The sequence below is a fragment of the Typha latifolia genome, chromosome 8 (genome assembly GCF_019914945.1).
Source record: "Typha latifolia isolate L0001 chromosome 8, TyphaL0001v2, whole genome shotgun sequence".
Taxonomy (NCBI): domain Eukaryota; kingdom Viridiplantae; phylum Streptophyta; class Magnoliopsida; order Poales; family Typhaceae; genus Typha; species Typha latifolia.
This window is the reverse complement of record NC_133093.1, coordinates 12,956,499-12,972,691: the sequence shown is the minus strand read 5'-3', so window position 1 is coordinate 12,972,691 and position 16,193 is coordinate 12,956,499. Positions and strand designations below refer to the sequence as shown.

Here is a 16,193-nt window from a genome sequence, read left to right as displayed (position 1 = left end):
ACGAAATTGTAGTTGACACCTTATATTTTTACTATTTACAAATTAAGCTCTATGATTTAGTAAATATGTGTAGAAAATACTCTGGGTTAGATTTAAACTAACAACTTTTATGCAAATTAGAATATTTCTTCAAATTAATTTTTTTAAATGACTAAAATATCTATAGTATATGTTGGGTAAGTGCAATTTAGTTAAGAGTAATTTTATAATTTTTTTCAGTATAATTAACTTAACCTGAAAACTTAGTTAAGTTTAACTAACGAATCTTTAACGTCAAAATATTTTTACAAATTCGCCAAATCATACGGCACAATTTATAAATAGTAAAAATATAAAATGTAAACTATAATTTTATTAAAATATAGAGTGTTATATGCAAATTTTTCTAAAAAACTAATGCTCATATTGCACTTCGGATGCATATAGAAAATTATTTTAAATACATAAAACCAAACCATCGCCCCTGAGTCGTACCGATGAGTTCAACTTTCGCTTCGCAAAACATCAATTTTTACTTACAAGAGAACATCATAAAATTACTCTGCTAGTATGACAATTTTTAAACATTTCACAATTTCATGAAACGAAGAGCAAAATATTGTCCTGGCCATCTCTTCTTTAAAAAAGAAGGTTAATATCTCTTCAACGTAAACAAAACAACAAAATTGATTGCTCAACCCTGCGACAGGAAACTTTGAAACTATAATACAGTAGACCAATCAACCAATTTACATCCTTAGGTCTACAAGGGAAGCTACACAAGCATATGGTACAAACCTCTCTAACTATATTGGCAATCTACATCCTTAGCCCAGATTGAATCCTTTTAAAGATCGTCTCAACCGAAGAGGAATCTATATCAAATCCAAAACTTTCTCCCCCGTACTGCACATACAGGTATTCTTTGGAAGCCAACGGTGGGGGCAGAAGCTCAGAGATCCCAGCTAAATCTGGACTTGGTGGCACAGGAGCGTCCTTTTTATTCAAGGAATAATACAAATCAGCTAGGAGAAGCCAAATAAGATCGGGGTCAATGCACGCAAGGCCTGCTAATGCTTTGACAGCAGCTTCTCGAAGACCTGCCATGCTACTGCAAGCAATACCTACGACAAGGCCGCTAACCTTCTTTAGAACACTTTCTAAAGCTGTGGCACTCTTCCTATTTGAAGTTATCTCAGCAATCATGTCCAAAACGGCAGACTGTATTTTTTGATGGGAGATCTCAGACATTGGCTCTTCTGAAGAGGTAGCTCTATATGGTAAAATAATTGCTTTCTCATCCTTCTGTGCCATGGTCCTCCGAAATGGCGATAAGGTTAGCAGCTTCCAAATGACAGGTCCATCATTACGGAATCGACGGATAAAGAATTCTCCACCAGATATCACGATTGTTCTACTTAAGACACTTGTGCATTTCTTGACAACAGCCTGGCCACAAAAGCTGAGTCTAATAAGATCAAATATCATTTTAAAGGAAAGCAAAAGGATAGCAACTATGAACTATTAAGAAAGATCAGCAACTTGAAGACTTATAAGCATGAAGTGCACAGAGCTGTTATAAAAAACTACTACTTTGCCTCCACAGTAAATTGTTTTCATAATAATAATATATTGGAGTAAAAATGCATAAACCCTCACGATAAATTTTGATTCTGGAATAGTGCATAATACAACAGGTTTACAGCATTTTTAATACACAATGTTGCTTAATGATAATTAGAAACAAATTTTGCTATCCTAGGAAGGTGGTTACTAAAAGGTGCAGGCTAGTATAATTTTGTGATTTACCATTTGTACTAATGGAGCTTCATCTTGTGTTTGATATGCTTTTCGAGTATGACACATATGGTGAGTATGATTTAACCTGAAGTATACATAATTGCAAAAAGCCTTGAACAACAAATATTTTGATGCTTAAGAAAGAAAGATGGAAATTTTGTGTATCCCATGTGTTATTAGTTCCAGAGATCCATATCTATGCTTAATGCTGGAAGCATGAAAACCAGAAATTAAATTAATGATATCTCTCATATATTGAAAAGCAGAAAGGTGGATGTGCTTTACCACTGAAATCTTATTTTTGAGACAAATAACCAAATAAGGCCAGATTTTGTTCACAGCTGGAAGCAATCTATTCTCGTCAACTTCTTCATCTGCAGCATCTATAGTATCTTGAAGGCCATTCAGTGATAATAACTGAATTGCCTTGTAGATTGTTGCTTTGGTTCTCTTCTCATGCTTATATGCTTCTTCCACTTTAGCAATAGATATGACTGCATTCTGCAAATAGTTCAAATAATCTTAGAAAGCAAGGAGGAAAAAAAAAAGAACTTCTGAAAAACCAAAACCAAAAGAGGGAAATTTGTCCCGACAACATGTCATCTATAAAAATACATCAGAGAAAAATCAACAAGGTTATTTACTTTCCAGACAAAGGAAAATGAAATTTGATGCATGATGAGATTTTAATCATAGTCCTCAAAGAAAAAAGGCCAAGCCATTTCTTAATATAACTTGATTCTTATAAAAGGTTAGCTTATAAAAAAAATGCTATCAGAACAAGCTGATTGGAACTTCAAAATTTTCAGAATATTGTCTAAATGGCATTATGAGCTCTTTGAGTCGATAAAAGTAAACCCAAATTAAACCCCTCATGCCCAAACAGTTATTTCAGTTGACAAAAGTACTTTATCTCAATCAAAGTAATACCTCCACGATCTCGAGAGCCACCAGAGAAGCTGATTCACTGAGCGAAGAAAGAAGTGGAGTGGCAGCTACTAAGCAAGAGCCAATGAGAGATCCAACTATTCGTCTGTATCTTCTCATCTCATTCAGCTTACATAACAATTCGTCCCAATATTCCAAAGAAAGACATTCTTTGTGATTAATGTCCACCTTTTCTGAGTCCATCAAATCTAAATTAAGAAAGCTCGCAAAAACTGGTTACAATAAATAAATAAAGCTAGAATTAAGGGAAAGGCAGAAGATGATGCACATCGTTTGGTTGATACTTGAATAGTTGAATGTATCATCTATGTCATATATTAACCTAGGCCCTTCTTTATAAACATGCACGCTGCTCTGCGACATGTGTTTGGACCTCTTTCTTAATCCTACTTAAAAGCTAACCAAATACCGCTGTAATCTCTAAAAGAAGTTTTAAACATTAAAGCCTACTTAAATTCTTTGTGAGAAAGCATCCAATACAAACTGTAAATAATAGCCTTCAACTCTGGCCTCCAAAACAAAAGGAACTAATTACACCTAAAGAGGACCCGCCAACATGCAGCTAGATAAGCAAAGGGAAGAGCATATTATGGAAAAGCATCAATCGAAAGATTGATTACCTGATATAGCACTAGTTTCTTGGTGGTCCTTCATATTCTGGACTATATGAACATTGGAATCAACTTCCACATAAAATGTTTCCGCCTCATTGGGCAGCCTAAAAGCTTCATGTCTTGATGCCTTGGAAATCTCGCCAACCGCCTAAGCAAAGGAACTCTAATAACTAATTATGAAATATGTACAAATTATAAATAGAAAAATTGCTCTTAGCAACAATAACATATGCCAATGATACAACCAACTAATCCGACCATTTATTGTATTGCACACTAGTGTACCATGATGTATTTTACAAGAGAGTATATCCATTAAGATTACAGATACAAATGTCATTGGTTGAGGCACAAATTATAGCTGATTGTACATGCAGAAGAAACCGATATAATCACTCACACTGACAGCATCAAAGAAATTAGCTCCAGATCAAAACTATCGTGAGCAGAAGACCAAGAGAAACTGCATAATGCTCCTTAGATGGAAAGCAAGGTAGTACCATGAAAAAGCATATGCAAACTAATAAAAACTGCAAAGATCTTCAAGACATTGATTACTGGTGCTGCTACTTTTGCAAGCTAAGAAGTAGACTAATTTGATGGACAAAATGTGAGGAAACCGACAGCTCAAATGTGGGAAAGCTTCATTGGAAAGTTAAACATTGGAGAAGATCTCAGTTAGATTAATGCTTATGGATTCAGACAGCAATGATGCCAAATTTACGGTAAGGTAGTCTCTAAAAGTAAATGAACCAAGGAATCTGCTATAGAAAATAGACATCTTTGTATCTGTAAGACTATCAGCATCCACCTGATTCCTAATGGGGGTACACAAGCCTCCAAAGAATTCTATGTGGAAATGGCTTCATGATTAAGAACTGGTATTATTATATGCACATAGTTTTCTAGCTTTGACATATCCATTCATACATAACTTTGTTCTAGAATGAATAAGATTCATGTTCCATCATTTGCAGCATAATTGAGATAAATACAGGTATATGCACATGAGGAAAATTCCATGAAGGCCAAAAAAGGCATTAAATGACCACCTAAAGAGTTCAAACTACATCAGCAAAGCTTGTTAAACACACATGAAAGCATGCATGTCTGTCAGCAAGAGACTGGCAATCTCTAATTAAGGGTAGGGCACCTCACTGCATGAGCATCGATGCACACAGTCTCACCATTCAGGGAGATTAGTTCCCTGGCTCAAACCAATGACCACATAAATGCACAGACATTGACCATCAGTACTTAAGGACACATGTTGCACTATAGGGTCAAAGGATAAAATTTGATGTCTTCCTCCTTTTCTTGTTACACATTTCCATAAATTAGATTAACAATCTTGGATAATTCATTACTTCACCAAAAGATAAGAGTTATCTACCGCATAATGGCATATACACATAAATCAAGATAACGAAAAAAATACTTATCATTTGTTCAAATTTATCTACAAGTTAAAAAAATTAATGCAGTAAAATTACATAAATAGACAACAGCTAGATCAACTTACCTATAAGATAACATAATAAGCAAGTAAAGCCTGGCAGCAGGAAAACCAGGGAAACTAGCTAGAAGAGAAATATGGAACTTCTAAATTCTCATGGGCAATTCTACTTATCCTAAAATAATCAACAGGTGCTATTACAATAAATCTATTTTCTTCAAAGATATGTATGGGCTCGCTTACATTATCAAACACCTACCAGGAGAATAACATAAATAGATACAGTTAAAAAAACGTACATGCCTCAACAGAAGGAAAAGTTAAATTTGAGCAGGTTAAATAAATGGAAAAGAATAAAGGACAACCTTCAGAAATGGAACAGTTAGATGTGGGTGCTCATGCCTACCAACAACCTCCAGCTCTAGAGAAATAGCTCTCATCTGCGCAAATTTGTTAACAAATTAAAAAATCTATTGAGAATAAGACTTGTGTGCCAAAAATCAAAGACCACAAGAAATACTATCAAACAAAAGCAGTTCCAATAAAGTTTTAAAATAACATTTTACGTACTCATTCATGAAGTACATTATATTTACAGAAAAGTTTAGTTGGAAGTGTTCAAACAGTTTCAAGATCGAAGGTATTTAATAAGATAAACCTGTGAAGAAAGCCTTATTGAAGCTCAACAGGAGAAATCTCCACCACTAAGCAGTCATGTATTAAGGTAAAGCAGCAATTCTAACAAATTAACATTGTGGAGACAAACCTCGAAGAAAACCCTGCTATCAATTTCACTTGTTAACTTAAGTTCTCATTCACTTCAAAAATATGTTTTTTTATTCTAGAATAACAATTAAGTATCATAATAATCATATTCTAAAATACAAATATTATTCATCAAAATTACATCTTATACCACACATTAACTCAGTTACTAATTTACAATTAATATCTATTTCATCAACCTATTTTATATCAAATCAAAAAGTATTTATGATAATTTCATATAAATGAACATAGTAATAATTATTCCTAAAATAAAATTCTTATTTTGAAAATAAAAAGAGAAATATTTATTCTAAAATTGATCTTATTTCTAAAGCAAATGAAGCCTAAAAGTATGCACTCAAGTATCCTCAACAAGAGAAAGCAAGCACAATAAACAAAAAGGTAAAGAACTGTAATGCAAGAGAAATCATTTCTAGGCAACAGTAAATTGCTTTAGCTTGCCCAATTTTAATCAATGCCAGAAATCTAAGAAACCCAACAAAGTTCCTAAGGCAATTGAGACACGCTCGCATAGTAGATGCTCTGTATGCATAACTTACATAGAGGAATGTGTGCGCAATTTTATTTTATCATGGTCCTATATTTCAATCAAAAAACTAAGTTCACAAGGCAATAAATGTAGTCCTGCATACCATATACACTTTATACATAACTTACACAGGAATATGTCAACAATTTTATTGTATTACAATATATAGTCCTTTTTTTCCTAAATTGGAAAGATAATAGGAAAAATTATACCATTTACTCATTTAGTAAGGCGCTCAGATCCCCACTTGCAATATAAAATTATATACACTACTATAAAGGACATCATGAGCAAAGCATTTTGCTGTACCGGCTCTTCCAATAATGGCAGGATATCATGAGCAGCACCAACACATGATAGCATAGCAGCAAGAACATCAGGAACATGGGGGTTGAGATCCAAATGACGCAATTGTCTACATAGAGAGTCGACAACATAGTCGGCATTTGCCACAACCAAACGCCGCACCTGTTAGAAAAACATATATCAAGCATGAATGACTGCTTAATTTTGAGTGAATAGTTTAAGCACTTACAGTAGCGTGGCCAGAAGCAGCAGCAAGCACTTTTAAGACAGCATCTGATGCAGTTCTTATCTGAATGTTTGAGCAGATCAGTTTTTGAAGTAACAGGTAGAGAGAAGAGTGCATTAACCCACAGCATGCAAAATCTTTCCCAAGAACTATATTAAATATCCCTAGTCCATCAATGATAACCTGAAAATTGAAACTTAATTAATATTCAGTAAAGCAGCGTCTTTCAAACCAAAATACATGGAAACAGAAAAAGAAGAAAGAGGAAGGAAACAAATTCATTGGCTAAGTTTTGTAGCAAATATTACCTGCTGAAGTACTGTAGTATCACGGAAGAAATGCAGTGGAAGATCTAATTCTGTTTCTTGTTCTAGAGAAAGTGAATCCTGATCTATTGGAAGATCCCACACTTCAGGAGATAAATATTCATGTAGAATACTCCCAATACAATGGATTGTGTGATCAGTTCCATTTTGCAACATCCAAGCTTTTCTATTATATGTAATTTTGCTAGCTTGATCATTATCCATAAATTCCCCGCTATGTGAAGTTGCTTCCTTTGCACCAGCATTGCTGAACATTTTTAGATATAAGCTGATTGATTGATCAGATAACCCATATATTATTTCGTTAAGCATACAAACTGCAGCACTTGTCTGCCGCATTAATTGCCCTAATCCAATATGTGAATACCAAGCACGCCAACCTTCTTTATTAAAATCTTTCTTTTGCAGTTCTGATGTCAACTTTCGAAATCGATCCAGCAAAATATCCACAAGAACTGACAAAGACATACCAGTTGTCCAACCTAACATGCATAACCATAGCAGAAACAAAATAATTTAAAAAAAATATCAGAAATCTATACCAGTTAATGGGAGCAGAATATGGATTTGCCATATTGCTACACAAATACAGATTTAAAAGAAATTTTGAAGTCCATACCTGCCACAGTGGATAGACCAACAAGTCTAAGTATTCCAGCAAGAGCAAGGTAGATTTTCTGGCTGCTGTCACGGACAAACCAAGGCGGTATATGAGGGATCTCATAGTCGCTGTATATGTTTACAGGGCTTTGCAAGTCCGAATCTTCAACGAAAGAGACCTTTGAGACAGAAGCTGGAGCACTCTCCAAACCATGACTTGCATCTTTAAGGTGAGCGCCAGCTTTTAACTCAGCAACAGAAAACAAGTATCCAACTGACAGGGGCTTCGTTAAAACGAGTTTATCAACAGAACCAGCAAATTGTGAACTATGACTCAAGGATAAGCCTATACAATCAAAGAGCTTAGCAGCATTGGCCTGCCAATGCAAAGTAGTATGAGGGACCAGTATAGATCAAAAGAAAGCTAATAGTTAAACAACAACGAAAAATATCAGAGCATGGAGAAGAATAAAAAAGAAGCATGTAAAACAACAAAATAATAAGAAACACGAACACTACAGGCCCAAGTAATGACAAACTACAATTCGGGAAGAACTAAATACCCTAGTTTCAAGTAGTCATCTAACCAAATAGTTGGGCAAAGAAAGGAGATAATGCCACAAAAAGCACCAATAAGTTAACTACTAAATTAAGTAGCTCATGTTACAAAGATTCCTAATTTGTGGCTAAAGTGATTTTCTAGCCCGGAAAAGATCCACCATCTTATAAGCATCGCATCTTGCCCTCTATTTCTTCTTGAAACTTCACAATGAAGGTTAGCTGTGTCAACTTCAGCATTGGCAAGAACACTGAAAACTAGTCTCACAAGAAAAGAACAAAGACATACTAGAGGTATAAATAATGAACAAAATTAGTCAAAATAAATGCATTTCTGTCATCTGAATGACAACGGGGAAAGAGTTTTGTTCACAAATGTGTATCATTAGAAGACAAAAAGGTCAAGAGAGTTGCAGAACAAGGAAAAACCAAAGTTACAATCAACAGTTCAGATAAAGTTTGAAGTTCTCATACATGACAAAGGAACTAAGAGGAACATTTGTGAACCACATAATGAAATTCCCAATCATCAAAGAGAAAAATGAAAAAAAGGGTCCAAAATATAAAATCCATAGAGTGCATCAGATACCAGGTGAACAAGAAAAATAAGACGAGAACATTTAGGCTTACAGGAGAGCGAAGATGATTTATTACGTGCTGTGGACCTGCAAAATAAATTAAAGCCAGTAGTTTCCTTGCATGTGAAAGTGCAACTGCCTCTTCACTTCCAAGTATAACGCGTGGTAGCTGTTCAATGAGTCTGTTTACAAAAACAAGTTGAAAATTAAAATATTTTTCCAATAGTCATGTTCTCCATTCATTAGATAAAACAAGGCAGAAACCTGGTAAATATCTCTGATATCTCATCTTCTGTTAAAGAACTTCCTCCCTGAATGAAAAGATAGTGGAGTGATTCTTGTGCAGCTTCAGATACAACCACCGCATCATCACACACAAGAACACATAGACATTCCTGCCAACAACAAAGACAAGAACAAAAATTTGACCAGAAATTAACCTCGGCATACCTAATAATCATTACACATAAGAAGGGAATATTGTAATTTGATGATATCAAATCATAAACGACTATAAAGTGTCCTTTGATGCCATGGACATTATCATAAAATGAGAAACAAAATGATCTTACAGTATACTCCATATCTCACAAAATGAGTACAAGAATATATCTCATAGAACAGTTGCTTTGAAACTCACCAAGAGCATTAATTTGCTCCTCTTCAGACTGTAACAGCAATTTGACAACAGCCCTCTTATAGCAGCAACAAGTGCTTTCCTCACTTTCTCTGCAGGATGAACAGAAAGCTGAAGAACATGTAACAAAGTGAGATGATGTAAGAGATTCAGGTAACTAGAATAAGTTTATTTGTTTATGAAGGAAAAAAGATGCATACATGTGGAAATATAGCAGAAAGCAATTTATCAACATTTGCCGTAGTTTCGCTGATCCACTCCTTCGAACGGTGGACATGTAAGGATCGTGCACCAGCATGATTATACTTAGTCTTCTCTTTATGTGCATCCTCGGTTGACTGGTTGAGTGAATGTTCAGCTATATTACTGGCCTGAGTTTGCACATTTGCTGGTAAATGACGAAGCACCTCCAGAACAGATTCAGTAGACTCACTGTCACAAGGAAAAAACCTAGCAGTCTCATGTGCAGAAATCTCAAGCTCACGAAGATTTTCTTTATCATTTAGAACTATCATCAAGGATTCACTCAACCCAAGAACAGCATGCTCAATGCTCAATGCACTTCCAGCAGCACCAGTAATCATATTCTTGGATATATGCAGAGCTTTTGCAAAGCGACTGACAATGCCAGGTAGAAAAAAGGCAAGTGCATCAGCAGAGCCAACCTAAATATCAAAATTGAGATCAATAATGCAAATGCGGTTCTGTGGAAAATTAAAATAGGGGAAGAGGTTTTCAGATATTCTTATAACTGGAGTCAATAAAAAGATGGTATTGACAACTCCACATCATTACATTGTTTTGGAGAGTTGGCTCACCACTTTCAAGAATCTGAAATATTTAACAATAAATGGCAGACCACTATGCAACATGATAGGAGTTGATTTTTTTTCTTAAAAACAATTAATGGAACTTACACCAAGTTGCCAAGCAGATACATCTTGTTTTCAATCCTGATAACTTCAAGTACACCAGACAGAGATTCTTCTACTCAACACAAGTTGTTAATTACTGATGATTCCATCTCCTTGTAACTTCTTTTATGTTCCTGAGCACTTGCCTCGTTCCTACTTGCTAGGATATCAATTTAAGCTGAATTACTAATACTAAAAAGTTGGATATTAGGAAAATGTTACTTATAGTTCTAACAAGTTGGATCTTGTTGGACAGTAGCAAGGAAGTCAGAAAAGGATTAGATAAGAAGTTGACTGATAATGGAAGTTAGTCCAATTGATATTTCAATATGACATTCTAACTGCTGAGCTATTCCTTGCGACTTTTCTTGCAATTTAGTTATCTAATATTGAATATGAAGCCAAATCTAGAATCAAATTTGCAACAAGTATTAACTAATTCATGGTTTGACAATCCTTCCTAGAGCACAGCAGGTGCACATAGAGAGCAAGTATTAACTAATTCACCATTATACTGAGGTAACCACTGTTACTGACCTTTGCAACAAGAAGACGTAGTGTAAGAAATGCTTCCTTTCGAAGATTGGCACTCCCACAGTGTCCTCTCAATGCCTCAGTTTCTGCAGTCTTTAGAAAGGAACTTCAGCTCTTATTGATAAAGTTAGATAAGAATTCTAAAAATATGAGCAGAAGAACATCATAGGAGCAACATAAACATGCAAAGTTGAAAATATATAAATGAAACTTATGCTCCCTACTTGCAAAAGAAGTGATAGCCAGTGCCCCACAGCAGCAGAAGCATTTTGTGACCGGAGAAATGCAAGCAAACACTCGTCAGGTTCCGCACAGTAATTTGAGGAACTCACATGGTCAACTTGCAAAGTAATAACAGATAAAACTGTGGGCAAGAAAACTGTTTGCCTGCACGAGCAGGAATTGAGAGAGCATGGTTGTAACTGGAGAAGCATAGCCCTAAAGCATCTTACTATTCCTTCTCGGAACTCTTCTGAAGCCTCAGAAGGTGATAGCATAGCCCCAGAAGTCAGTTTCTTCAGCACCACAACCATCTGAAGAATCATAAGAGAGGTGCAGTTTCAAGAATTAGTCCAAATGAAAATAAGGAGACCATAATAAAACAGAGTGCCTAACATGTAAAACTCACTCCAGGGAAGTTTCCACTTCCCTTCCTTTTACATCCATGGTAGAAGAAATGAAAAGAAATGAAACAACATTACAAATGGAATCAGCCAACTCCAGCCTCATATAGCTGATCTAGTAGACCTGTCAAAATGTGAACTTGTTGGACAGAATCTAAGTTACACAGTCAATACTGGGCATAGTCCTATATTGACATTGGTTAGGGGAAACCACCCGACAACCTGATCCCACATTCCCTATATACTCTCTGTTAGAGTCCATCTCTTGGCAAGATATCATCTCATCTCATGATGGTCGCAGCTTCCCTCTTCTTCACTTCACAAGATATTCTCTCCTCTTACAATGCACTAACCATGCATTTGCAGACAAGAAATGCAGTCCCCATCTCTTCATCTTGTGCATGGAAAAGTGTACGAGGACTGATGAGTAAAAACTTAGACCAGATATTATTCTTGGATTTGAAAGCAACCAGGTAGTCAACAATGAACTTCATAACAAATGGTATAAAATTGCATATGCTACAACTACTGTCGGAACATTCTCACCAGTCACCAGCAGACAGTGGCATTAGCCCATGTTGCAGTAAGAAAATGCACGGGGAAGGACATAAGAGTACTCAAATAACTGAAGCTGAGCAGGAAGTGGGCAGCCAATGACCACGAAGTTCCTCAGGACATGATACAATAAATGTCTGAAATCCTCTGACTCTCGCTATTATAGTTTGATCAATGAAATTCTAATCCCTAACCCTACAAGCTAGAGAATCCAATTCGTTCTACTTCTAACTGGTTTGCCCTATGTACTCCTCAAGGAAGTATTTCTTACACAGGGTTTAACACCAAGAAAGCGAAAATAGCATGCACCTGATTAATAATGTTTTAACAATTTATCTAGATTCTCTCGATATCTGATTCGAAAAACACGGAGAAACTTTCCTAAAGTTTCTAATGAAAAAGAAAAGGCAATCAACCTCCAAAAGCATGCACCTGATTAACCGATCCCAGACGGCATTTCATCAAGAGGAACTCGAGGCACATCAAGACACCTTCTGCCACGCTATCGCCGATCTCAAGAACACCCAAACTCTCCTCTGAATCACCCTCCTCCTCCTTTCTGCATCCCACCGCCGCGTCCAGCAACATAAGCAAAGGAAACAAGGTATAACTGCAACAGATAGACAATAAAGCCAACTTCCTTCAAATCAAATCAAGAACACGCGATATTTCAAGAACTGAGAGATAGAGAGAGGGTTCACTCGAAGCAGGATTGAAGGGCGGGAGGAGGAGCATGGCGGAGGAAGTCAGCCATCTCCGGGACGAAGGAAGCGGACTTCTTCTTGATCTTAGGGTTTCGGAGGAGATCGAGGAGCTCGACAGAGTAGGATTTGAGGCGAAAGAAGACGGTCGACAGGGTTTCGTCGGAGAGCTCTTCCATGGCGATCTCTGGATCTCGAGGGTTCTGGGTTTTGGATGTAAATGGGGTTGGGCGTTTGATAGTTTGATGTTTTAAAAGGAATTGCGCCTTCGAGAGAGACAATATTAGGAAGAAAAGGAACCGGAAAGGCGGAACACGGAGACTTAGAGGCCCAACTCAGCACTTCATATTGGGCCGTAGAATAAGCCCATAATTACTTCGAAAGACACATCAAGAAATTCCCATTTATTTACATATTTCCATTTGAAAATTAAAGCAGGTGGAAATTTTACTTTTCATGTGGAAATAAATGACTCTCTCACTCAAGTCTTTGTCGTTTGTTTCATTTTTTGCATGTTCTTTTTTCTTACAAAATGTGGTTGAATGAATAGATGTTACAAATAGAATCTTAGGTAGCCAACAGTGATTTGATCATAGATGCTTGATGGCTTGAGGCAATTTAATCTACTTTAAATTGGCAGTATATTTTATCATGTTAAGTTTTTTTTTTTGTAAAAAAAAAAAAACAAAACAAATTACCCCTGTAGTGTGGTTATGATTAAAATTAAACTACTTCTTAAACTTTTATTTGTATTACTATGCCTTCTATGGTTTAGACTAATATCAAACTGTTAATTTTCATGTCCAACCTTAATAGAGAAAGTGGAAATTATTATAATACTCATATCATATTAATAATCTCATTATTTGAGTAAATATGAATCTTCTACTCATATTTTTGAAATAATTAAAAATTTTCATTCCATAATCATATATTTAAAGGGATGTAATAACTAAAATTTTGAGGCATATAATCTTATTTGAGAAAAAGATTGAAGAGATTAAAAGTGCACTTTATTTTAAATTTGAATAATAGGATATAATGAGTCAATTTATTGGAAGAAGGATTTGTGACATTTTATTCGTTACTGTGGAAAGATTCTCTCTAATAAATTTTAGCTTTTCTTTTGTACTTTCTCAATTGAGTCTGGATAGAATAATTTCACATTAGTCTAAACCATAATGAGGCAAAATAATACAAATGGAAGTTTATGGGGTAGTATAATTTTAGTCTAAACTACACAGGGCAATTTGTAATTTACCCCCTTTTTTATGTAGAGTAGGTGACAATAACTGACATGATGATGTTGCTTATGGTAGTTAGATTCTCATTTGATAGTTGGATACTGATGCCATAATAATCAGATCACTGTCTGGAACAAAACTTGAGATGAAAGTAAGAAAATAAATCTTTACACACACACACACACACACACACACAGAGACTATGTTAATGTAGTTGATGATCTAATGCTTACGAGAGCATGATCATAAATAGGCAGCATCAGATGGGTGGTTGTTACATTGCTATCGGTTAATATAATATCATATCATAGTAATTAAAGCACTAGAATTTTGACTCTTTGATAGGAATGATGTAGTCCCACACCCTATTAAGACTTCCCACAGTCCTCCAAAATAGACCATTTTGGTGCAATCTAACCTACCTAACTTACAGTTCATGACAAAGTACTAAGACCCCATCTCCTCATCATATAGCTCCAAAGGAGAGGGAGAGGAAGTCTCCTTTTGAAAATAACCTATCATTTGATCTCCTTCCATCTCACACCAGAGTCCCTCTTGAGTGTCTTCTCTTGCTCCAAATAAGCCAAGCTCCATCTCTAAGTACTCCAACCACCCTATGTTCTCACTTCCGGTGCTTGATTCCTTCTCTAAATTTGTTGGATTCTCCTTAACACCAGCCTCCCCTGGACTCTGTAAGTTGGCTTCACTGTCATCAATCATGAGCCAGAATTCCGGTTCGATAGGTATATCAGATATCTCCAAAGGATTCTCCTCAGCCTCTTCTGGATCATTGTTATCGAATGCTTGTCCATCTTCACCCACATTGCTGTTTGTCACAAATGAGTTCGACGAAGATGAACATGAAGACGTAGTTAGAGAAACAGAATCTAATTGTACTTCACAATTGTTCCACACGCCCTTGTTGATCTCTTCAGGGATCTCTGTCTTATTGAATGAGGGATCCATATCATCTATGCCATCACTCTTAGCTTTGAGTTGATCCGAGCAAGAGCAAGGGGCAGCGGAGGATAACCTTGGGGCCTCTTCGGGCTTGATCTTTTGTTCTTTTGACACCAATCTCTTCTTTAAGTGTGTGTTCCAGACATTCTTGATCTCGTTATCAGTTCTCCCTGGTAGGCAAGAAGCAATTTTTGACCACCTGCAAAAGTACCATTGAGCAATGCTTCAATAATAAGTATAATATGATGGATTGCCAACTCTGACATCTTACTTGTTTCCAAGCGAAGTATGTAGCTTAATTATAGTTTCCTCTTCCTCGTTGGTGAAATTTCCGCGCTTGATGTCAGGGCGAAGGTAATTAATCCACCTCAAACGGCAACTCTTTCCACATCGAAGCAGACCTATTCAAGTGGCAATTCAACTAGTATCACTGTTCCATTAGCTAATAAATTTGATCCAACAATTGAAAAATAAGCAAATTTGAGCTTATAAAGGCTGTTAAATTGATTTAAGAGAACAAACAAGTTACCAGCTTTCTTTGGAAGGGCACGCCAATTTCCATGCCCATGTTTTCGAATGTAGGTTATGAGTCTTATATCCTCTTCTGGTGTCCATGAGCCCTTGTTCAGTCCCACCTTCTCACAGCACGGAGCTCGACCCCTACCCATGGATAGAACCAATGTTGATGCACACTAAACTCCTCTAGTTGCTGATAAAAGTTAGTGACTGCATGTATATATATACCAGAGGATGAAAGAAGAGGTGATCTACTGAAAAGGGCAGTTTCACCAAGATCTGGGCCTACACTTGGATTCCATCCTTACCAAACTCAATCGTACAGTTATACATATGAAAGGGCATCTATAAGGCTAGTTATTTCTTTGACTTGAAAAGTTACTACATCGCTCTCTTGACCATGTGAATATAGAACTGATTGGTTTCAAATAGAGCCTACAATAGAAGTGCAATTATGAGTAAATGATATATATGCATTAAACCTGTTTGATTAATTCTTAGGAAACCTAAAGTAGGATTTGATTGAATTTAGGCACAGACCCACATATGCAAGGTGATGGTGTTGTGTTGCAAGGACTTAAGCGGCACATGCGTGCCCATTTGTCGAGGTTATTTGATCATTATTATATGGCTGAGTAGGAATCCACCACTATATTTTCCCCCTTTATTCATCAGATTAATACTCCTTAGGTAGATCACCATCATCATCATTACCTCAGCTTATAAGATCTATGTCAAAAAAAAAAAAAATTCAGAACATTCTGCATTTTATTGTCAGCAGATTCATCACCATTACCTCA

The 16,193-nt window shown here is 36.1% G+C and overlaps 2 protein-coding genes across 5 annotated transcripts; both read right to left on the bottom strand.

Annotated features, from left to right (window-relative positions):
• Positions 1–574: 574 nt before the first annotated feature.
• Positions 575–12,919, bottom strand: LOC140793525 (uncharacterized). Of its 4 annotated transcripts, none has more exons than XM_073145044.1 (17): positions 12,674–12,919; positions 12,405–12,582; positions 11,019–11,327; positions 10,798–10,887; positions 9,547–10,011; positions 9,350–9,457; positions 8,974–9,104; positions 8,762–8,891; positions 7,593–7,950; positions 6,956–7,455; positions 6,651–6,830; positions 6,425–6,583; positions 5,163–5,237; positions 3,348–3,489; positions 2,710–2,915; positions 2,065–2,280; positions 575–1,441 (listed from the first exon to the last, which is right to left on the bottom strand). In XM_073145044.1, the coding sequence occupies exons 1-17, from the start codon at positions 12,850–12,852 to the stop codon at positions 1,394–1,396; spliced, it is 3,474 nt and encodes a 1,157-aa protein (XP_073001145.1). In that variant the 5' UTR covers positions 12,853–12,919; the 3' UTR covers positions 575–1,393. The 4 variants fall into 4 exon arrangements, with proteins under 4 accessions (XP_073001145.1, XP_073001143.1, XP_073001144.1 ...); XM_073145042.1 differs by having other exon boundaries at positions 575–1,428; XM_073145043.1 differs by having other exon boundaries at positions 575–1,428; positions 2,710–2,900.
• Positions 12,920–14,225: 1,306 nt separating this feature from the next.
• Positions 14,226–15,602, bottom strand: LOC140793999 (myb-related protein Zm1-like). The gene is made up of 3 exons (XM_073145806.1): positions 15,407–15,602; positions 15,149–15,278; positions 14,226–15,076 (listed from the first exon to the last, which is right to left on the bottom strand). The coding sequence occupies exons 1-3, from the start codon at positions 15,543–15,545 to the stop codon at positions 14,365–14,367; spliced, it is 981 nt and encodes a 326-aa protein (XP_073001907.1). The 5' UTR covers positions 15,546–15,602; the 3' UTR covers positions 14,226–14,364.
• Between the last annotated feature and the right edge of the window lie 591 nt (positions 15,603–16,193).